The following is a 24,402-nucleotide window of genomic DNA, read 5'->3' on the forward strand; positions in this document are numbered from 1 at the left end:
TCCCTGGTGGCACAATGGTTAAGGATGCACCTCCCAATGCAGGGGGCATGGGTTTGACCCCTGGTCGGGGAACTAGATCCCACATTCATGCTGCAACTAAGAGTTTGCATGCTACAACTAAGGAGCCCATGAGCCGCAACTAAGGAGCCCACCAGCCGCAACTGAGACTCAGCACAACCAAAAAAAAAAAAAAAAGAATATGTAACATTCAAATAAACATAGAACAACATTATCCCTGCCCCCAGAGCATTCTTCATATGTGCATGACAGCAACTGAAATAACTCTGCATCACAGGCATTGCTAAATGGTCCTTCCCCACCCAGGACAATCATGCTGTCAAGGGCAGGGTCATCTCTGGGTCCCCAGAACACATCACAGTTTTGTGGAACACAGGCTTCAAAAGTAATTCAAAACCAAAGTGAAATGTACACACAGCAGTCTCAGTTTTTAAACACAGCACTGTATGATCCTCTTTTTTTAGTAAAAATTATAAAAATATACCATTGTTTAAAATACATACAATAAATCAGCATGAATACTTAGAGATATCACTACAAAAATATTCACTTTAGTTACATTTATATTTTTCAAATTTTGAAACAGCTTAAATATCCAAAAACTAACGACTGGTTGAATAAATTATGTCACATCAATGCATCTATGCAGCAGAAAATTATTTGGACATTCAAATGGTGCTATATAAGAACACTTAAAACTTGTTGGAACATATTCATGATATGTTAGTAAATAAAAAAGTAAATAAAAACACCGCTATATCATTTTTGCAGAAAAGATATGCAAATGACCAGAAGGGTATATAAAATAGTGTTAGCGCTAAGAGAATGGAACTGAACGTGAAAGATATTCTTTTTGCAGGGGAGGGGGAGTTCTGAGGTTCCTCAATTTCCTAAAGCGAGGATGTATTTTTATAATAGTAAAAGCATAACATGTGCTGCATTTTTTAAAAGATTCTCAGCCTGATGCTGAGAGGCTGCCCTCGAGCACGCTGGGCTGTGCATTATCCATCTCCTCAGCCTCCACCCTAGAGGGAGTGTGTTTTAATACAACACTAGTGGGGAGGGGAGACGGACGCGAGGGCTCAGTACAGTTCCAGGCTACTCTGTGAAAACTGCATTTGGCTGGATCTATGTAAGCCAGGAGAGAAACAAAAACAAAACCCCTTGTCCCTAAATAAATCAGCTTCTGGAATTTCGGCTTCCAAGGAGAAACAGACAGACAGACAGACACAATGTTACAGAGGCAGATATTTTTCTAAGAGCAAATGAGGAGAGGAAAAGGAACAACCTGAGCAGGTCTGTGTAAAAAGCACGTGTGATTCCAGAATCTCAAGTGGAATGAAATGTTGATTTGACACGAGGAATGCTTTTGATATTCTTGGTTGGTCTCAAAATAATTTCATGAGGCCTGGTGTTTAAGAAATAGCAAAGGATCTGAAAGTTTGCTTATCAATTATACCACATTGCACTTGATCCAAATGGGATTTAAGACTGATCATATTCAAAGATAATCACAAAATATTAAGATAAAGATATTAAATGTTAAAGCTAGAATTTCTGTCCTAAGTCACCTGCTTATTATGTAATCTTGGCCAAATTACCTTTATAATCTTAGTTATCCTCATCAGCTAAATGGGGATAAGATTACTTATGTGGCAGGTAACCCACTGCAAAATTAAATCATGTCTTATTTTTACCACTGCAGAACCATCAGAAAGAATTTAATTTCCTCTCAGCCCAGTGAGAGGAGGGGACCTACAATCAGATTTAATTTCACTTTAGAAACTGTAAGTCAGGTGACATTCTCACAGCCAGCAGCAGTGGAGCAAACTCAAAACACGTTCCTCATAGGCTTGTCATGAGGGTTAAATGAAACAACAGCTGTCATAATGCTTTGCCAACTGTCATTCGATGTTCAGATGTTATTTTTTGATTAGTTATCTATTTTATACATATTAGTATATACATGTCAATCACAATCTCCCAATTCATCCCACCACCACCTCCCAGATGTTAATTATTGTTATTAAAAATTCCATTCTCGGGCTTCCCTGGTGGCGCAGTGGTTGAGAGTCCGCCTGCCGATGCAGGGGACACGGGTTCGTGCCCCGGTCCGGGAGGATCCCACATGCCGCGGAGCGGCTGGGCCCGTGAGCCATGGCCGCTGAGCTTGTGCATCCGGAGCCTGTGCTCCACAACGGAAGAGGCCACAACAGTGAGAGGCCCGCGCACAGCAAAAAAAAAAAAAAAAAAAAAAAATTCCATTCTTTTCATACAATATGGCAGAAAGAGCCAGGAGATCTGGCCTCTAGTCCCAGCCCCACCCCTTTCTAGCTACTGGGACCATGTCTTCCTCATCTGTAAAATGGGAATGTAGTGTCTGCCTTGCTTTACCTCACAGGATTACTGGGAGGTTCAAGTGAAATAATATATGTGAAAAGCCGGTGCAGAGTGTTAGACAAGGCTGATCTGTAAGCAAGCCACAAACCAAAGTCAGTAAGATCACTTTAGAGTAAAATTCCGTGAGCTCTGAACACTGAACATGGATTGAAACTGACTGATGAGGTGGTTTATTAAAGAAGTGGTGTGCATTAAAGACAAAAAATCTGAATAACCCAAATGTCCATCAGTAGTAGAATGAATAAGAAGCTGTCATACAATAGAAAACTCACTGCAAGAAAAATGAATGCATTTTAGTATATATTACATATAACACTGACAGAAGCAAGACACAAAGGAACACACCCCTTGATTCAATTATATAATGTTTTAAAAATAGGCAAAAAAACTACTTTGTTCAGAGAAGGCTACATAAGTAGTAAAATTATAGTGAAAAGTAAAGAAATAATTACCACACAGTCAGACAGAGGTTTTCACTGGTAGGGGAGGGAGGAGAAGGTGAGGATGTGACCAAGCAAACAGCAGGGACTTCTGGGGCTGTAGGCTATGTTAAATTGTGTGTGTGTATGCATGTGCACACCTGCGTATATATTTATATATGTATATAAACACACATACACTTATGTGTATATGCATAGGTATATAGTACGTATACTTTATGCCCTTTATTATAGATCACAATAAAAGACCAACGATAACAAAAAACTAAATTCTTTACAGACTCTTATGTCAACGGTATTTTTTTTAAGACTTTTGCCAAAGAATTTGTTTCAATTCCAATCTCAGCTACACCAAACTAAGAAATTACGCAGCTGAGGTTTTATTCAATGCCTTCAAAAAAGAGTTTTTAAGTATAGTCATTAAGCAGGCTATGGTGATTCAACTTGCTTACCTGTCTGCTTATTAATAATTTCTGATTGCATGGACATTTTCTGGGTCAAATTAAAAATTCTACTGTTAACAATTAAAAACCTCCAGGGCTACAGTCACCACTTAAGTGTATGTTAACCAGGAGCCTAGAAGGAAACACAAGATTACAATGAGGAGTTGGGGGCTCTGTGACTTACCGGCTGGCTGTGTTGGTGCTGTTCTCTTAGGGTAAGTCTTGCTTCGACTTCTTGACACACTCTGATCTGGCCGGGGAAGTTGAATAGAAAGATCTCGACTCATTTGTAACGCCGTCCTGCCACTTGAAAAAACAACATTTTGAGTAACACAGGTAAAACCTCACAGCCACAAAATTACACCACAGCTCATGGAGAATATCTGCAGTGTACGGAGAGAAGAAAAAACACAGATTCACACAGGTTCTAAGTATATAGGGTTTTCAATTGATTCTCACTGCAATGTTAACCAAGGAACTAATAAACTCTAATAGGAAAGATTTAGGTAAGACAGAAGTGCCAACTGAAGAATGTCGCTCACCACCTGGTTCTACAAGAATGAAGTCACTAGCCACTGAAGTGGCTGACCTTCAATACACTCTGAAAGGAGTTCAGGACAGAGATCAGGAATGAGGCTGGGAAAAAGTGGCCGAACAGGCCTTCAGATAGTTAGGTGTTTTCAGGAGAAAATTTTATGAACCCAGTTTCTTGCATCTTCTCATACTTAGAAAAGCGCTAAAAGCATTAACGGAGACATCTGCTCCTCGTTGACTACCAGCAACCTTCTACACAGGTGTGTGCTTGACTGCACGCATTCCCTTAGGAGCAGTTCCTCAGAGCTATCTGAGAGGCTCTCTCTCAGCCTCTAGTCCTCAGTAAGCCCCAGATAAAACTGAACTCACAGCTCTCATGTTGCGCTTTTTTTCCTCAGCCGACACAAGGAAGATCTTTCAGAGGGAGAACCAGGAAAGAAAGGATTTATTAAAGGAGGAGTTAGGTTTTGATTTAAGTAGAATGATAGGCTAGAAATAGAGGATGCTGATGGTCTTCCAGCTCTACAGCTAAATAGTAAAGAAACTGTGTTGGGCTAAACTACAGAAGGCAATGATTCTACGTGAATCAACATGTCCCCGTGCTGTACTTATAAGGCAAGTCATAGAGCCTCCCCAATTGGACCACTTAGTGTGATTTCACTCTGAACCCTGTGACACAATCAACCATTGATTACGCCCACTTCACCTGAGTCAGGAAGTGCCCAGGAAGATTTAAAGCAGCCTAAAACCCCATGCACAGTACCACTTCCTTAAGAGTATGTGAGGATGCAACAGGGAGAGCTTTCCCTGGGGACAAACTAATCTACTCGAGGAACTATGTAATTGAATTTGCTGTATTTCAGTCAACATTCATCCTACGAAAAGTTTATTCCACAGCTGAATTTGAGCCAATGAACAACTCTGGCTTTCATGACAGAAAGTATCATTTAGGTACAGAGAAAATGCATTTCTAATTATCTATCAATACTTTGATTCACCACAGTTAAGAGCCACCTAATGGGAAGAAAAAGAAGTCTTCTATTGGCCACAAATCCCATTTATCCTACATTTACAGAATATATATTGGTGGCTCTCTCCCTAAAAGAGACTAAATAAGACTTAGAAAGCCAAATTCACCTCCTACATTCTTCTGTGAAAGCTTCCCCTCCTTACTACCTCATCCACTTTTATTAGAAATAAAGAGGGGCCCAAAACACTCATAAAAAACAGTTTCTCATCAGGCTAAGTGAGGATATGACTTGATATGAGGAATTAAAATGACAGGTTCCATCCATGTACTTCATATTCAAGACTTCATGGAAGCCAGGGAGAGGGGAGGGAGTAGGGGGGGAAACTGTGAGAGATTTTCTTTCAATTGAAATTTAACTACTTTTTTTCCTTATAAATAATGAAAATATATAAAAACCTAATAATGTTATTTGATAAGAAAATTATCATTTACCAGCTTTCATTTTGCTGTTTTCTTTTACATATTAATTTATTGTTAATAGACAAGTTCTGGAGATTGGGTTCAAATCCCAACGATGTCATATCCTAGCTCTCTGACCTTGGGAAACATTACTCAAACTCTCTGTATCTCCATTTCCTCATTACTAAAGTAAGAATAATACCAATGACCACTTCATAGGCTTATTATGAATGTTAAGTATTAATATTTATACATTTTCTAGAACAATGCCAGGCACATAAAAATATTATATAATTATTTACTAAATACAAGTAAATAATTTTTTTTAAATAATCAATTTGAGAATATTTCTACAGTTTTAACTATTTGTTTTAAAGGTAGTACATAAGGTAACACAAATAGCAACATCTCTCCCCTGAAAATCTTTAAAAAAATCTTTATAGAGAACAAAATTCCACTATTAGAAATGGTTTGGAGTATGAAGAGAACATCTACTTAAGACAAACTTACTCTAAGACTTGGGTAGTATGTACTTCATTGCACAAAGGAAAAAATATTTGCCCTTAAAACATAACCCAATAATATGTGGACCACTGAGGCATTTTATAATGAGATTTTACTTTATTATTCAATTTTTCCTCATGGTTTCTCTCTCAGGAATAAATGAGAAATGGGAAAATCATATCACAAGATTCATAAAACTAAAGTCCAGAAACATAAACTGATCTTGCACAGGCTGTACGGGACCTGGGACTGGAACAAGCTTTCTGTCCTCCAGCTGGTCAGTGTGGCACAGCTTGGCAGCCTGGGAAAAGGGACAGAGTGCAGAGCCATTTGGTTTAAAGCTACAAGCCCAGGTTAAAACGCAGCTCTGCTATAAGTGTGTGGCCTTCAGCAGCTTATTTATTAAACCTTCTAGAGCCTCATTTTCCTTATTTATACTTGTTCAGACTATTTCCTAGCAGAAATACTTCTGTACGGTATTCTTAGTATTTTCTTGTAGCAAAAAGCACTTGACAAAAGTAGAGATTTTCAGTGTCGGTGAAAGAGCTCTTACACACCCGGTGGCTCTCCATAGTGACAGGACAGAGCGTTGTTCCCAGGATCACCCACTTCCCTGCCCCTCACACTGTGGCACACATACTCCCATCCTATGATGAGAGGCACTGCCAGCAGCCCTTCAGCTTCAAAGTGAGGATACAATCGGCCATCAGTGGGGTAGAGGGAAGAGAACAAGAGGAAAGACACCTGGGTTCAAATCCCAACTTTACCACTTACTGGTTAAAGGTCTTTAGTTCAGTTACCTTACTTTTGGGGGGCGCATATTTCTTGTCTACAGAAATGAGCATATGATACCTCCTTTGATGGGTCACTGAATGGATTTAATAAAGTAACACAGGTAAAAGTACCTGACACAAAGGAGGTTCTCAGGAGAACTTGGTCTCTCTTCCATAGTTCATGAAATGTGGAAAGCTCATGTGATTTAAGTTCTACAAGGTCATCAAGGTCCCTGAGGGGTGGTTCTTAGGTCTAAGCGTCATTTCTAGAGTATAAATTCTACACAACTCATTCATTCATCAAAACCAGGAGTCCCCTACAAACTTAACAAAAGGTAAAGGCAAGATTAGTTTTTAAGAGAAAGAGAGAGCAGTGTGCAACGAAATATTTAACCAAAGATTTAATCAATCTCTATTTCAGATTATTGGTAACTGATAATAAATCAACAAAAGAAGTCAACTGTCAGATTTAAGCTCAGCCTTTTCCCCAAAATTTAATTTTAAATTTTGAAAGGATTGCCTGCCACATTTCACTAAAATTATCTAATCTTCCCCTCTTAAGTTTTTCTGTTGGATTCTCCTTGGTATTCTGCAAGCCCTAAGATGCAAGAGAGAAAGTAAAGACTAGAATTCTGTCTTTCTCTATCACATACATCCCACTATAAACACATATACAATTATACACACAGACACCCACACTCACACACCGCAGCCACTGGTTATGCTATTCGTTATCGCCCATGCTCTAAAAGCCTACAGGGTAAAGGAAGGAGCTACCTATGTTTCTGGAGCTCTTCATTCCAAGATATCTCCAGAACGTCTCAAAATAAAGGAACAGGCATATGATGTTTATTAAAGTTTGGTTGTTATTACTCTTTTGCCAATTAACAGTCCATGTGCTGGCGACCACCCAGCAGTCAGAGACCCACCCCTGCGTAAGCCTGGCTCTGGGCAGTGGGATGAAACACCTTTCTTTCAGAGATGGTGTAATGTTAGTGCTTCCTACATACAGACACTGAGATTTGGATTTCATTAAGACTTACCAAGCAGTTAACATCAGCCACAAAACTGAACAGATTTAGCAGAGTTTCCAATTTGCAAAGGTTATCTTTAATTACTTTTGTGGAAGAAATGATACTCAATATGCAAAATCCAATAACTTTCTAATAATAATTCCCAATAACCACAGCATTTGCATTTCAATAAATTTGAGAAATCAGGTATGGGTAAATTTGTAGAAACCGACTACAGCATACATTAAACAGTATTAATTACATTTTTTAACAGTAAGAATATTAAGACAGATGCTTTTTCACTAGCTTCATTTCAGTGACAAAGAGACAGATTTACATATTCACTCTATAACCCTTGAAATGTGTTATGCCCCAACTGGAAGAACAGCCCAAATACTATGAGCTATTTTTCTCAATATAAAAGTAAACACTCTTTCCTTAAATTCCTGTAATTATATCACTATCTAGGGAAGAACCTTGATAACCTTGAGTTTAAATTTTTAGATTTCAATGAATACTTTCCTACAAATATCAAGAACATCTATAACACAATAATACTTAAGTGTTATTTTAAGTCAGCTAATGAGCAAATATCCAAGTGAATAATACGTAAAGATTAATGCACTGAACATTTAATATTAATCACTCCTTTACTGATTATCTCTGGCTTCAAGCAAGACAAAAAAAGTGGTTCATCAAAGAGAGGAATTAAAATCTGGTATATCATTATCTTGCAAACACTTCACCTGGATTTTTTTTTAAGTCTCCTAAGTAAGCATTTCATTTGCTGATGTCTCCAGTAGAACTGACAGAACACTGTCCCACCTCCCGAGTGCCATTTCTGCACCCTGCTTGGGTTTTATAGGGCCTGGGACCGCCTTACTGCCTGAATAATACTGTAGCTCTCTGAAGGCAGAGATGGTGAGATCTAATTCTTCGTACCTCTGGGTACCTAACACCCTGCTTTCCACATCACAGGCTCTCCACTGAACGAATTGAAACAAAACAAATTCTTTTTCAAAACACAGAAGGCTCCCATTTTCAAAAAGACACAGGCACCTGCCTGACTGCTGGACAATCAGGCTTTTCCTGCAACATGCTAACAGTCTGACTAATGTTAACGGAAAGGGCTCTGGAGTTCCACTACCAGGGATTGGACCCCACTTTACTGCTTCCTAGCTGGGTTTCCCTGAGAAGTGACTTGTCGTCTCTGAGCCTTAGTTTCCTCACATATTAATGAGGATAACATTAATAAGACTGCCATGATTAAATGAAGCAATAAATGGAATACATTTAGCACAATACATGGCACTTAGTAACTGCTCTGTAAAGTTAAGATATACTTGCTAGCATTGCTATATGTAGGCGTTATGCTACAGAAAACATTTGATTTGATCCATAATATAAAGCAGGGGTCCCCAACCCCCGTGGCCTGTTAGGAACTGGGCCACACAGCAGGAGGTGAGTGGTGGGTGAGAGAACAAAGCTTCATCTGTATTTACAGCCACTCCCCATTGCTTGCATTACCGCCTGAGCTCCACCTCCTGTCAGCATTATGGTGAGTTGTACAATTATTTCATTATATATTGCAATGCAATAATAATAGAATTAAGTGCACAGTGACTGTAGTGTGCCTGAATCATCCCGAACCATCACCACCCGCCCCCTCCCCATCCACGGAAAAAACCGTCTGCCACGAAACCGGTCCTTGGTGCCAAAAAGGTTGGGGACTGCTGATATAAAGTATACATTGTGTTATAACAGAGGATCAACTGAATGTCCCAAGAATACCAAAAAACTACCATTCAGAATATCTACTTTGTTTCATAATCACAACATAATTAGAGATAAGTGATAACTGGATCAAAATGAATTTCTGAAGATAATAAGTTCTACTACATTCTAAACACCCTAAGCTTAACCTAGCTAATGTAGAATTTAAATAATTAAACCTAGAAAATCATTTTTGTCAAGACAGTTTAATAGACTGTTATTGCTTATCAAATTCACTGGCACTGTGGAAAAATAAGGAAAAAATCTGATCACAAACTTTAATGTGCATGCATGTATGTGGACAGCTGCATAAATATTTATTCATACACACCCCACACACAGCCCAGAGGAAAAAAAATGCCATTTACCTATACCGGTGCTTATAACTCAGGGATCCAAACTTGCTGAGTTTTCTTGACAATGAATTTGATTCATTTTCTGGCATTCTGATGAATTTTTAAAAGAAAATTAGAGAATCACAACTATACTTATGCAACACTTGAGCAAAAGCTGTGTAGAAACATGTAACAGTGCAACACTGCTTAACACAGTCAAAATATTTTATTCATTCTACATATCGGCAGGAATAATAATCGATTATTTTTAAGCTAATACTTGACATTCTAGTATTTTATATCTGTATCATGTCAAAACACTCATACTTCCTGAAGACTAACAGATACATCACTGCCCGCACAAGGAAGCTTTTATTGTGAATCAATTTAATTTCTCTACTAAATTATCTTGGGAACTTTTGTCACTACATTGAACCAAGCCAAGGTTCTCAGGGCAATTGATCGTATCTAATGGGGTGGCTCACTCTTCTTTGTACTTTCCATTCCAGGGTACTTTCAACACACACTTCCACGTGCAGTTCCTAGGCCCAGCCCCACTACACGAGAGGCAATGCCTCAGACCTTTTGGGCTATATCCCTCTCTTAATACAAACTCCACAATGGACATGGGTCATTTTATAAGGCTACTAGGCTACTTCTCTAGCATCATGCTATTTGGGGAAACCGTTCCATGCAAATCAAACATGAATAAGGGGAAGAGTTAATCTAGTTTTAAATTTAAAAACCAAAAATAGAGTTTCAAGTATTATGTGATAAAATTGAGTTTTATCTTTACACCATAAGGATGTGACACAAACAGGATCCCCACAACCCAATGGTCAATCCTCTACCCTCATCTTACGTGACCTCCCAGGAGCATGCAATGCAGCTGCTAGCTCCTTATTCACTAAGACATTTTTCTTTCTCATATTCCATTTTCCCATACCCTACTGCTTACTTCTTCTCATACTCCCCAGCTGGCTCTTCCTGTCCTCTAAATGCTGGGAGGGTCCCACAGCTCAGTCCCTGGCTTTCTGCTCCTCTCTCTTCACTTTTTCCACAGGTGACCTCATCCAATCCCCTTTGCCTTAATACCTACGAAATTTATATGACCAACCTTGGTCTATCCTGTATGCCTTGTATACCCAGCCACCCATTCCATACCTCCAAGCTAACAGTCATTTCAAATTTAGTAAGTCCACAGTAGAACACTTAATTTCCACCAATACCAAAGCTGCACTTTTATTACATAAATGTCAAAAGCAATTGTCCTTGATCCTTTCTTGTAGCATGAGCAAAGAAAATATCTATATTTGTGTGTGTGCATGTAAAAATGTTAATAAAAGAGAAACACTGTAAATTTCTTCTTGTAGACAGGATAGAATTCGTGTTATAAAAACATATGCACATCAAAAAAAATTTAAAAAACAAATGCAATTTTCATTTATTAGGACAATGAACAAAGGTTTCACATTAACATACCTAAAAAATGTATGATGTTCTACACTACACTTCCAAAGATGCTTGCAAGCAGTTTTACTTCGAGCTTCAAAAAAGAATGAGGTTTCATTGCACTGAGAGAGAAACAGAGAGAGAATATAAATTACAGACCACAACATTCTTCAGATGACAGCCACCCTTCCTTCTAGGTACCAAAAATTCAAGTAAGCAGAGAAATTACTGTTAACACATTAAAAAAATAATTATCTCTTGATAAAAATACAAAATATAAGTTCCATGTAAATCTTAGTGCCATCACCTTTATTATCTTCTTCTACATCACCCCATGACCACGGATAATCAGAGTGATGGCACTGAAGCACTGCAAACTCTTCTGTCATCAATGGGCGACCAAAACAGGAAAAATACCGACCGTGTGAAAATCAACTCCCCAAAAAAAGAAGACACCCATAAACCTAGTTTTTATGTAATTTTAACTGTATTTTTTTCAGGGATGTACAGGCCACACTTAAACTAAAGAATCTCAAGAGGGGTCGCTGGGAGGTGTGACCACCACAGCAGTGTAATCTGAGAAAGTTAAATAATGTCTCAGCACTGAGTTTCTCCATTCTGCATCAAGTTATTGGGGGAAATAAATTAAATGACATGACAGATGTGAAGTTCCATATATTAGGTATACAATTAATTTTAACTACCATTTTAATCTCGCAGCTACTTATCTATTTTAATACATAAGAAACAAAGGCAATATTAGAGGTAATTTTAACTGTGCAGCAAAAGATACTATTTTTTTTTAAGTGACTGAATAGGAAACCAAGCAAAATACTGTATCCACACTAAAATAATAATAAACCACAAGCTCTGTGAAGTTATATAATTGCTAACTTAGTCTCAAATGAAAAACAAACTCAAGTCACAAATGCAGAAGTGCCCCTGGAATAAGGTTTCCATGGATTCATAAAGACAAAGTTGTCAATGCAGAAGAATAACTGAAAACGATTCCTCCCCCTATACACACACTTTTAACAAGGGCAGAACATTTATATGCATGAAATTTCTCCCAAGTCCACCTAGAATGAAGCTGTCCAATTTAGGAGTTTATTTGCAAAATGAAAGGGTGTGATGGAAACTGAGCCAATATATGCATGTTACAGCAAGGCTTTGTAATTCCAAAACCTTGAGAGGTGGAGGAAGGAACTTAGGGCAAGTCCCAGGTTTCTAAGTTGGGTGCTGCTAAGTAGTAAAATACAGCAAGTGGAAAAAAATTGAGGAATTGGATGTGGGGGGCGGGGAATGGACATTAAGTTCAGGCTATTTTGATTCTGAGATGCCCATGGAAGTAGGAGCTCAACACGCCTAATGGGCCAGTAAGCATGCAAGGGTAGAGCTGAGGAGAGAGGTCGTATCTGCTGGCACAGATAATTTCACCTGAGAATCTAAAACAGATTGCTCAGGGAGAGAGCACAGAGTCGATAACGGCGGAATCACAGTGAAGATGCTTGTGAAGGTGAAGTGAGAGAGGTCAAAAGGGACCTCAAGGCAATGGTGTCAGAGAGGCTGGAGGAGAGGGCAAGTCTCAAGTGACCCAGACAGGTCGCAGGGCTTGAAAAGAGGTCACTGCATTTTATGGGGAGAAATCTTCAGTGGCTTTCGTGAAAGGGGTTAAGGATTACAAAATTAGAGGTGATGAAGAAAAGGTGATCAGTTCAGAAAGTGTTTTCCTCAAAAGCAAAAGAAACTAGGGGGGAGGTGAGGAGGAAGGGGCACAGAGGAAATCACAGAACATCCTTGGAGGCAGGGTGAGAAACCAAGCCTCCTGTCAGGAGATGGGAACGCTTAGAGGGGAATTTGTCTTCTTTTACTTTTCCTTTTTAAATATATACTCATGGTACAAACACCAAAAGTTACCAAAGTGGATAACACAATTCTAACTCAATCTCCCTCCTACCACTGTCTCCAATTCCCCTCCTCACAGGCAACCACTATTAAGAGTTTGTCATATAACACGCTGGTGTTTTGTTTGTTTGTTTGTTTGCGGTACACGGGCCTCTCACTGTTGTGGCCTCTCCCATTGTGGAGCACAGGCTCCGGACGCGCAGGCTCAGCAGCCATGGCTCACGGGCCCAGCCGCTCTGCGGCATGTGGGATCTTCCCGGACCAGGGCACGAACCCATGTCCCCTGCATCGGCACTCAACCACTGCGCCACCAGGGAAGCCCATGCCAGTGTTTTAAAGTCACTGGATTATCTGAATATATAATACACAGGTCATTAATTTTAAGATAATTTTGCTTCTGGTTGTGTGTCAGGATAAATAAGATAAAGCCAGTACATGGGACTTCCCTGGCGATCCAGTGGTTAAGACTCCAGGCTTCCACTGCAGGGGAATGGGTTCGATCCCTGGTAGGGGAACTAAGATCCAGCAAGCCTCACCAAAAAAAAAGCAAAAGAAGCCAGTACAGGACAGGCTGCTCTTCCGCTCCCCAATCTACCACCTTCCTCAGTATATGCACCCATCTCCCTGTCAACAACTGAAACACAAAGTGTGTTAGGACTAACGTACTGGGCATTCTCACTGACAAGAAATGGTGGCTACTAGTGACCATTCTGTGACACAGACACCTTCACATTTTAGCAAAAGCATCCACAAATAAGGTGGAATTGACATACTAAATCGAATTTTCACAAAGTGATTTAATTACATATATCATCCAGATTTCCAAAAGTGGAGGAGAAACAAAAAAATGTTCAGACTTGAAAACAAAGTAAATCTCCTTAAACTTTTCTAGGACTGGTTTTCACTTTATTCGTCACAGAAACATCTGTATTCTTTTGCTTTTCAAATAGAGACCTGGTCACAGGAAATCTAACTTTTAATATATTTTTTAAAACTACCATCACCTAATGAAAGGATAAAAGGTATTTAAGATCCAACCAGAATTGGGTTTTCTCAAGTTTCTGTGGATACAAATATATTAAAGGAACAAAAGAGCCTCCCACGGGCTCCCTAATTACTTCTGCCCTGTGCAAATGACAAATATAAACTCATTCCCTCATTCATACAGGGCTTTAACACCAGCTGCCTGGTTTTTGTCCCATGGTTAGCAGAATGATCCAAATACTAAAAGGCAAGTTAACATAAATTTAAAAAGAGCCAGGTATTCGGAATAAATTCTGTGTGTTTTTGCCACATACAATAACTGCTGGCATAAATGTAACTGATGCGGCATTCAAATGTCTTTCTTTTTGAAACTCTGCTACCTACTAAACCTCTTCTAAATGGACATGGACAATTAGCACCTTTCCATTTGTTCACACAAAGACAAGTAGCTGCTTAGCTTCAGAAGTTCATTTCAACCTACCACTAAAATACTTTATCCAAGCAACCAACGCTTGCTTTTGGCAAAATTCCTCAAACACCTTCATAGTTTTCGTCATTTTATGCCGGAAGCAAAGCTGTGGTGTGAATCTATTTCTTTTCCTTTTATAAAGAGATCAATCTTAAGTCACCTCTAACTCAGATATCACATGGGGCTTCATCACACTGTGGATGTCTAGGTAAACTGGGCTCAAAGTCCCAATTCCATCATTTGTAAGAATTCAGGACCTAGATTATATGGATGAATTCCCAACCTAACTCCCTCTGTTCTTCTCACTCTTTTCCCATCTTTGCTGGCTATGTTCCTCTTTGCAGCCTTGAAGAAATCAATCTACTTTAGCCTGGCTTCTCTGAATCGTCTTGAGTTTACTGACAGGGCCATGGAGGGGCTCACACTACAAGATGCACAGCAGCTAACTCTCCCTGGGCTCCAGCTTCACTGCCTCTCCCACGCCCAATGGGCTTGCCACACACAGTCCCTACTCTAGCTGGTCCCTCTGCTTCCGTCTTGGGAAGCAGCCACTACTGGACAATCTGCCTTCCCCAGCTTCCCTAGAATTAAGAGGACGAACATTTTCTCAATCCTGTCATTATATATTCATCCCACCTCCACGGTCAATAGAAGTAACCTAAGGTACACTGCATAGGTCAAATACTTAAGAATAAAGAGATTAGTACTTCTAACAATAGTAAGATGCAATCATTACATAAATGTTGCAAAGGCCTACAACAGAGAGTTTTCTTATCAATGATCCATAAAGGCAGAGGAGAGGCTAAAAAGAAGTGCAAAGATTACAAGCCTACAGTTTTATGGCATCTTTTTTCAAATATTCAATCTCTAGAAGATTTATATGTACTTGGCAATTGTTAGCTTACTTTAGATACTAGATGAAATAAAAATCAGGGGGCTAATAGCAAATGATTGAAAGAACTTAATTACTGATAAAGCAAAGGAAGGCAAATGGTGGAACAGAAAAAAAAATTATTCTTGAACTAAAAAGAAATACCAAAGAAATATCACCAAATTTTAAGTATTAGAGAAATTCTGTCTTTATAAATGGTAAGCCTGAATGATTGCAGTTGTAAAAATTTAACTACGTTTGTGTATGTGAGACAGTGGGCACGATGTTTGTTTTAATCACTTTCCCCATATTTTCCACTGCTTTCTCATCCCGAGTGCAAAGCCAGACAAAGAGTTCAGAGTAACCCCTGCAACCAAAAAATTATCAATCTTGTTATTATTTGGAAAGGGAAGTTAGAGGGAATTTTAAAACACTTGAGTAAAATATTATCTTGTTCTTTCAAGTTTTTTCTTTACAGAGTGCTCCCTAAAAAGTGTTTCTTACATCATTAATGTCTTACGCTATTGGCATAAAAAGAGTTCTATGGTCAAAAAAGTTTGCGAAATACTGGATTAAACGCTCAGACCTTTTATTGAGCTAATATGTACTGTGACTCTCCAAGAGCTGGTAAGGTAGTTGGTGTTTCCCTGATCTATATGAGCAAAAACTTTATTTCAACTACTCTGGTTTAGAAAATATAAACATCCCTACACACACACCAGTTATTTTTTAAATTCTTTCTGAAATGCACATAATATAGTTTGAATTAAAAATCACTGTGCATTTCAACAGAGCACTGGAAGAATAACATTAATTTCTATTCCTACATATATGTTGTATTCTACAATAAAAGAACAAAACCAACAAAAATATTCCAGAACTCCTTTGTCAGCTATGTGGGTTATATTTCAAACTATACACTAAAGATGAAAAACCTTTTTACCTCTTTTACAGATGAATAAATTGCTTGATGAATAATTGTTTATAACTCTTTCTATTTCACAGAAACATAAATTATACAATTGGAAAGGATGTGTTAGATTGTGCTGTGCATCCCCCCTTTTTCCCTTCCTCCCAAGAATTCAAAAGGAGAAAATAGGAGCCAAAACATTAGAGAATATTTATATCATGTTTCAGTAAACTCTGAAAACTATTTCATTGAGCTTATTCTGCTTCCTATTTGAAAAAATGCACAGATGCAAACCCAGGATTCCAGATGGCTTACTTTTGTTATTGTTGTTTTTTCTCTATCTTTTCCTCATCTTTTCTTTAAAGATACTGTAGGATTTCCTAAAATGTCAGCATTTCTCTTATATTTGCAGATTTCATTTTTTAATGATAACTAATCTTTATTGCCAGTCTTACAAATGTTTAAAAAATTTTAATAACAAATGTTACTTAAGCTTGTTAAAATGAAGGCATATTTGGTAAGATCTATTGATACTCTTAATGTAGAAAAATTTTATACCAGAATTTAGACACTCCTTCCAAACAAATGGCTCACTTAATAACGGAGAAACATACTAGCAAATGAAGCAAAGGAAACTCCATGGGCCTGGAAGACCGGAGCTCCCCTTGTTGCCTTGGCAAGAGCTATTCACCAGCCAAGGCTAGTCAAGAACAAGCTGCTGCCTGAGCCCTTTCCTGTGCAAAACTTCAAGAGCTCTAAGTGCATGAGGGCAAGACACTTATGACTCAGAGACATGTACCAGGTGCCTGTTACAAGTCCAACTTTGGACTGGGTTCATTCAACCTCACAACAACCTTGTAAGACAGATTTTATCATCCTCACTTATTAGATAAGGAAATGTAGGCTAAATGTCATTCAGGAAATTTTCCAAAGTTAGAGAAGTGGGAGATCTGGACTTATACCATGCTATCTGACCACTAGTCTAGTAATTCATCACTTAATCTAAAAGACTCCAAACCACACTGTCATATGGAATCAGGATCCAAATGTTACTAACAGAGTCACACCTGTGAACACTTAGGGGAAAATATAACACCTATAGTTCCAGGTACACTCAACACTGTAGGTGAAATGTACAATGGCACAGAAACTGCGGGTGAAGGTTGGGATGGGGGAATAAAGCAATATCTAACATACCTACACATACACTCACCCTTCCAGCATTCCTACACCTGGGAATTTACCCCGAAGGCAGCCCTCCAACGATATGAAAATACATATGCCCCAAGTTATTGACTGAAGGAAAATTTTTAATTGCAAACTATCAAGAACTACCTAAACATCCCAACATAAGAGATTGGTTGAATAAACTACTTTACAGACACTCAATGGAGTACTATGCAGATGTACAAGAGAACAAGAAATCTCCAAATGAAGTGATACAGAGATTTCTAAGAGGCACCACTAAATGAAAGAAAAAGTGCAAAGAACACATAGAGTATGCTATATTTTATGTAAGAAAAAAAAATTTAATATGCTTATCTTTATAAATAGAAATATAAGGAGGAGGATAAACCATAAAACCCTGAAGTTGGTTACCTATACAGAAGGGTAAGGGAATGGAACTAAAGGAATATGGGAGTCAGCAATACTTCTGAGTGTGCCTTGTTGCAGAGTTTTTGCCTTTTGGAAGCATGCTAATCTTCTACATCTTCAAAAATTAACATCAAAGAAAAGAGGATATGAAGGGTGGGTGCCTATAACTGAAAGCAAACAGAAACAGTTAAACCTAACTAGATCTCAAATGAACCCCAGAGACACAGGAATAGGGGAGGAGGGAAGGAAAGGCCAACCCAAGTACATTTTGAACACGGTATTAGACTCTATACTGTCTTGGCAAGGTGATATACATGAGTGAAAGAATCACACAAAAAAATTGTCAATTTCAGTGGTTTGGCCAAAGCAATTCTGAAACTATTTGAGATGCAGTTTAGGACTGAGCACACAAGTAAATGTGTTACTGTTATTGGGAGCCATGGTTCTCCCAGGCCAAAGAGAGCCTGTACAAAAATTAAATGAGAGGGAGGCTTCCCTGGTGGCACAGTGGTTAAGAATCTGCCTGCCAGTGCAGGGAACACAGGTTTGAGCCCTGGTCCGGGAAGATCCCACATACTGCAGAGCAGCTAAGCCCGTGCGCCACAACTATTGAGCCTGCGCTCTAGAGCCTGCGAGCCACAACTACTGCGCCCATGTGCTGCAACTACCGAAGCCCACGCTCCTAGAGCCCGTGCTCCGCAACAAGAGAAGCCACTGCAATGAGAAGCCCGCGTACTGCAACGAAGAGTAGCCTCCGCTCGCCGCAACTAGAGAAAGCCTGAGCACATCAGCAAAGACCCAGCGCAGCCAAAAATAAATAAATAAATAAAATCAATCATTAAAACAAAGTGGAAATGTTCAATTAAATACAATAATAATTTTTTTTTTAAATGAAATGAGGGAAGGAAGAGCAAGCCCTGTGGGGATGGATGGAAACTGGAGGTATGGCATGAACTTATGATTTCTAAAATGAGCAGAAGCATGCTCCTCTGCACACGTGTGTGAACATATGTATTCATATTTGTACACGTGTATATTCCTGCTTGTATCCCCTAGCTTTGTCCACTAGAAAGGCCGACAAGCAAAGTCACCCCAGTAGCAATGACCACACCGAACACCCAGATCTGGACCCTTCCTCACTGAAAGGAACCAGGACTCTTTGGAGAAATGGCTGATAACAGAGCGGATGCAGGGTAGGTACAAGATGCACCTGAAATACCAAGCTATACCAAAAAAGGAAGAAAGTGACCAAAACAATGGTAAGGGCAGGTCAAAAGGGCACAGGAGTCCCAAAGGGCTCCCACTGGCCAAATCTAGGACAACTTCAATAACAGAATAGTTAGGTACAGTAGTGTATTACAAACCAGTGAAAATATAGGAGTCAGTCCATGCCAATAACAAATAAAAAGGAGAGAAGGTGAGGCTCTCACCTACAGCAGAGTGCCAAGGGCTGACTGATACATGTGGAGCCAGCAGGACAGCTAGAATATCAGCATTTTGCAAGCATCATAGTAAAAGATCAAATCAGGCAAGAGTCCTCAATGGATGCTAGACCTAAGGTAAATATTGAAGAGCAGGGCATTTGCACTGAATTACATTACTCTCCACAGATTGCTTATTAGTTGCAAAGGAGAAAAATAAAATCCCAGTAATTATCAAGTGGAAAATTGGAACAACCACGACTGGGTGATCACACTTAACATAACCGATACGAGGCTGGCAGTGGTTACCATGTACCTCCAGATGTGACACCCTGGGAGACACACAACTTCACCTGTGCTGCTTTCCAGCAGAGAATGCAGAACCTCATTCAATCACAGTGAAACAGACAAATATGAACTGAACAGCTTTCCACAGTTGACCCTTGAGCAACAGGGGGTTAGGAGCACCAATCCCCACACGGTCAAGAATCTGGTATAACTTTACAGGCAACCCTCTGGATCCAAGGCTCTGCCTCAGCATGTTCAACTAACCAGAGATCAGGAAGTAACTGTACTACCTATCCAGCGGAAAAAATCTACCTACAGGTGGACCCACGCAGCTCAAACTCCTTGTTCTAGGGTCAACTGTATTTTCAAAAAGTGGAGTAGAATTGTAGTCTTCAAAAATCTCAATGTCATAAAAAACAAAAATGCTACTAAAATGTTCCAGATTAAAGGAAGCTAAGTTGATTCTACATTGGAGCAGGAAAATACTATAAAGAACGTTATTAGATCAGCCAACAAAATTGGAATCTAGAAAGTAGATGATACAAGTATTCTATGGAGAAGGCAGACAGCAGAAGCAAGAAGAACTACAATCCGGCAGCCTATGGAACAAAAACCACATTCACAGAAAGACAGACAAGATGAAAACGCAGAGGGCTATGTACCAGATGAAGGAACAACATAAACCCCCAGAAAAACAACTAAATGAAGTGGAGATCGGCAACCTTCTGGAAAAAGAATTCAGAATGATGATAGTGAAGATGATCCAGGACCTTGGAAAAAGAATGGAGGCAAAGATGGAGAAGATGCAAGAAATATTTAAGAAAGACCTAGAAGAATTAAAGAACAAACAAACAGATGAACAATACAATAAATGAAATGAAAACTATACTACAAGGAATCAATAGCAGAATAACTGAGGCAGAAGAACGGATAAGTGACCTGGAAGACAGAATGGTGGAATTCACTGCTGCAGAACAGAATAAAGAAAAAAAAAATGAAAAGAAATGAAGACAGCCTAAGAGGCCTCTGGGATAACATTAAACACAAATACATTCACATTACAGGGGTCCCAGAAGGAGAAGAGAGAGACAAAGGACCCAAGAACATAAAACTTTCCTAACATGGGAAAGGAAATAGCCAAACACGACCAGAAAGCACAGAGAGTCCCATACAGGATAAACCCAAGGAGAAACACACGGAGACACACAGTAATCAAATTGGCAAAAATTAAAGACAAAGAGAAAGTATTGAAAGCAGCAAGGGAAAAACGACAAATAACATACAAGAGAACTCCCATAAGGTTAACAGCTGATTGCTCAGCAGAAACTCTACAAGCCAAAGGGAGTGGCATGATATACTTAAAGGGATGAAAGGGAAGAACCTACAACCAAGATTACTCTACCTGGCAAGGATCTCATTCAGATTCAACTGAGAAATCAAAAGTTTTACTGACAAGCAAAAGGTAAGAGAATTCAGCACCACCAAACCAGCTTTACAACAAATGCTAAAGGAACTTCTCCAAGTGGGAAACACAATTGAAGAAAAGGACCTGCAAAAACAAACCCAAAACAATTAAGACAATGGTCATAGGAACATACATATCAATAATTAACTTAAACGTAAATGGATTAAATGCTCCAAACAAAAGACACAAACTTGCTGAATGGATACAAAAACAAGACCCATTGGGCTTTCCTGGTGGCGCAGTGGTTGAGAGTCTGCCTGCCGATGCAGGGGATGCAGGTTTGTGCCCCAGTCCGGAAAGATCCCACATGCCACGGAGTGGCTGGGCCCGTGAGCCATGGCGCTGAGCCTGCACGTCCGGAGGCTGTACTCCGCAATGGGAGAGGCTACAACAGTGAGAGGCCCACGTACTTCAAGAAAAAAAACAAGAGACCACTTCAGACCTAGGGACACACACAGACTGAGAGTGAGGGAATGGAAAAAGATATCCCATGCCAATGGAAATCAAAAGAAAGCTGGAGTAGCAATACTCATATCAGATAAAATAGACTTTAAAATAAAGAATATGAAAAGAGACAAGGAAGGACAATGCATAATGATCAAGGGATCAATCCAAGAAGAAGACATAACAATTATAAATATATATGCACCCAACATAGGAGCATCTCAATAAATAAGGCAACTGCTAACAGCTATAAAAGAGGAAATCGACAGTAACACAATAATAGTGGGGGAATTTAACACCTCACACCAATGGACAGATCATCCAAAATGAAAATAAATAAGGAAACAGAAGCTTTAAATGACACAATAGACCAGATAGGTTTAATTGATATTTATAGGACATTCCATCCAAAAACAGCAGATTACACTTTCTTCTCAAGTGTGCATGAAACATTCTCCAGGATACATCACATCTTGGTGCAAATCAAGCCTCAGTAAATCTAAGAAAATTGAAATCGTATCAAGCATCTTTTCTGACCATAACGCTATGAGATTAGAAGTGAATTACAGAAAAAAAAAACGTAAAAAACACAAACATAAGGAGGCTAAACAATACGCTACTAAATAACCAAGAGATCACTGAAGAAATCAAAGAGGAAATCAATAAATACCTAGAGACAAATGACAATGAAAACATGACAATTCAAAACCTATGGGATGCAGCAAAAGCAGTTCTAAGAGGGAAGTTTATAGCTATACAAGCCTACCTCAAGAAACAAGAAAAAACTCAAATAAACAATCTAACCTTACACCTAAAGGAACTAGAGAAAGAAGAACAAACAAAACCCAAAGTTAGCAGAAGGAAAGAAGTCATAAAGATCAGAGCAGAAATAAATGAAATAGAAACAAAGAAAACAATAGCAAACATCAATAAAACTAAAAGCTGGTTCTTTGAGAAGATAAACAAAATTGATAAACCATTAGCCAGACTCATCAAGAAAAAGAGGGAGAGGACTCAAATCAGTAAAATTAGAAATGAAAAAGGAGAAGTTACAACAGACACCGTAGAAATACGTAGCATCCTAAGAGACAACTACAAGCAAATCTATGCCAATAAAATGGACAGCCTGGAAGAAATGGACAAATTTTTAGAAAGGTATAACCTTCCAAGACTGAACCAGGAAGAAACAGAAAATATGAACACACCAATCACAAGTAATGAAATTGAAACTGTGATTAAAAATCTTCCAACAAACAGAAGTCCAGGACCAGATGGCTTCACAGGTGAATTCTATCAAACATTTAGAGAAGAGCTAACACCCATCCTTCTCAAATTCTTCCAAATAACTGCAGAGGAAGGAAGACCTCCAAACTCATTCTGTGAGGCTACCATCACCCTGATACCAAAACCAGACAAAGATACTACAAAAAACGAAAATTAGAGATCAATATCACTGATGAATATAGATGCAAAAATCCTCAACAAAATACTAGCAAACAGAATCCAACAACACATTAAAAGGATCATACACCATGATCAAGTGGGATTTATCCCAGGGATGCAAGGATTCTTCAATACATGCAAATCAATCAATGTGATACACCATATTAACAAATTGAAGAATAAAAACCATATGATCATCTCAATAGATGCAGAAAAAGTTTTGGACAAAATTCAACACCTATTTATGATAAAATGCTCCAGAAAGTGGGCATAGAGGGAACCTACCTCAACATAATAAAGGCCATATATGACAAACCCAGAGCGAACATCATTCTCAATGGTGAAAAATTTAAAGCATTTCCTCTAAGATCAGGAATGAGACAAGGATATACACTCTCGCCACTATTATTCAACATAGTTTTGGAAGTCCTAGCCATGGCAATCAGAGAAGAAAAAGAAATAAAAGGAATACAAATTGGAAAAGAAGTAAAAGTGTCACTGTCTGCAGATGACATGGTACTATACATAGAGTATCCTAAAGATACCACCAGAAAACTACTAGAGCTAATCAATGAATTCAGTAAAGTTGCAGGATACAAAATTAATACACAGAAATCTCTTGCATTACTATACACTTATGATGAACAATCTGAAAGAGAAATTAAGGAAACACTCCCATTTACCATCGCAACAAAAAGAATAAAATACCTAGGAATAAACCTACCTAGGGAGAACACGTGAAACCTAGAAAAATGGTACAGATGAACCAGTCTGCAGGGCAGAAATAGAGACACAGATGTAGAGAACAAACATACGGACACTAAGGGGGGAAAGTGGTGGGGGAGGAGTGGTGGTGTGATGAATTGGGAGATTGGGATTGACATATATACACTAATATGTATTAAATGGATAACTAATAAGAACTTGCTGTATAAAAAAATAAATACAATAAAATTCAAAAATAAAAAAAAGTATTCTACCAACATAAATTAAGTTGATAATTGTACTGTGGTCTATGGTCACATTAGAGAACATCTCTATTCTTAGGAAACACACACTGAAGTATTTAGAGACACATGACACGTGAAACTTGCTGTTAAATTGTTCAGAAGGAAGTGTGTGTGTTTGTAGAGAGATAAGTAAAAAAGGAAATGGAGTAAAATGTTAACAAGTGAATGTGAGTAACATGAGGGGAACTTGTTGTTTGTAATATTTTAATCTTTGCAACTTTTGGTAAATTTGGAATTATTTTCAAATAAAAACAAATTTAAAAAATCTGTAGTTCGGGCTTCCCTGGCGGCACAGTGGTTGAGAGTCCGCCTGCCGATGCAGGGGACACGGGTTCATGCCCCGGTCCGGGAAGATCTCACATGCTGCCAAGCAGTTGGGCCCATGAGCCATGGCCACTGAGCCTGCGATTCCGGAGTCTGTGCTCCGCAACGGGAGAGGCCACAACAGTGAGAGGCCTGTGTATCGCAAAAAAAAAAAAAAA

The 24,402-nt window shown here is 38.9% G+C and overlaps 1 protein-coding gene across 2 annotated transcripts in view; it reads right to left on the reverse strand.

Annotated features, from left to right (window-relative positions):
* EPB41L4A (erythrocyte membrane protein band 4.1 like 4A) overlaps positions 1-24,402 on the reverse strand; it is a 254,773-nt gene that overhangs the window by 66,708 nt on the left and 163,663 nt on the right. For both annotated transcript variants that reach the window (XM_024743369.1, XM_024743370.1), the window contains exons 10-12: positions 11,145-11,236; positions 9,696-9,773; positions 3,486-3,607 (exon numbers count right to left, since the gene is read on the reverse strand). In XM_024743369.1, the coding sequence (XP_024599137.1) occupies positions 3,486-3,607; positions 9,696-9,773; positions 11,145-11,236 (292 nt within the window). The remainder of the gene's footprint in view (positions 1-3,485; positions 3,608-9,695; positions 9,774-11,144; positions 11,237-24,402) is intronic.

The sequence above is a fragment of the Neophocaena asiaeorientalis genome, unplaced genomic scaffold (genome assembly GCF_003031525.2).
Source record: "Neophocaena asiaeorientalis asiaeorientalis breed wild unplaced genomic scaffold, Neophocaena_asiaeorientalis_V1.1 scaffold26, whole genome shotgun sequence".
Lineage (NCBI taxonomy): Eukaryota > Metazoa > Chordata > Mammalia > Artiodactyla > Phocoenidae > Neophocaena > Neophocaena asiaeorientalis.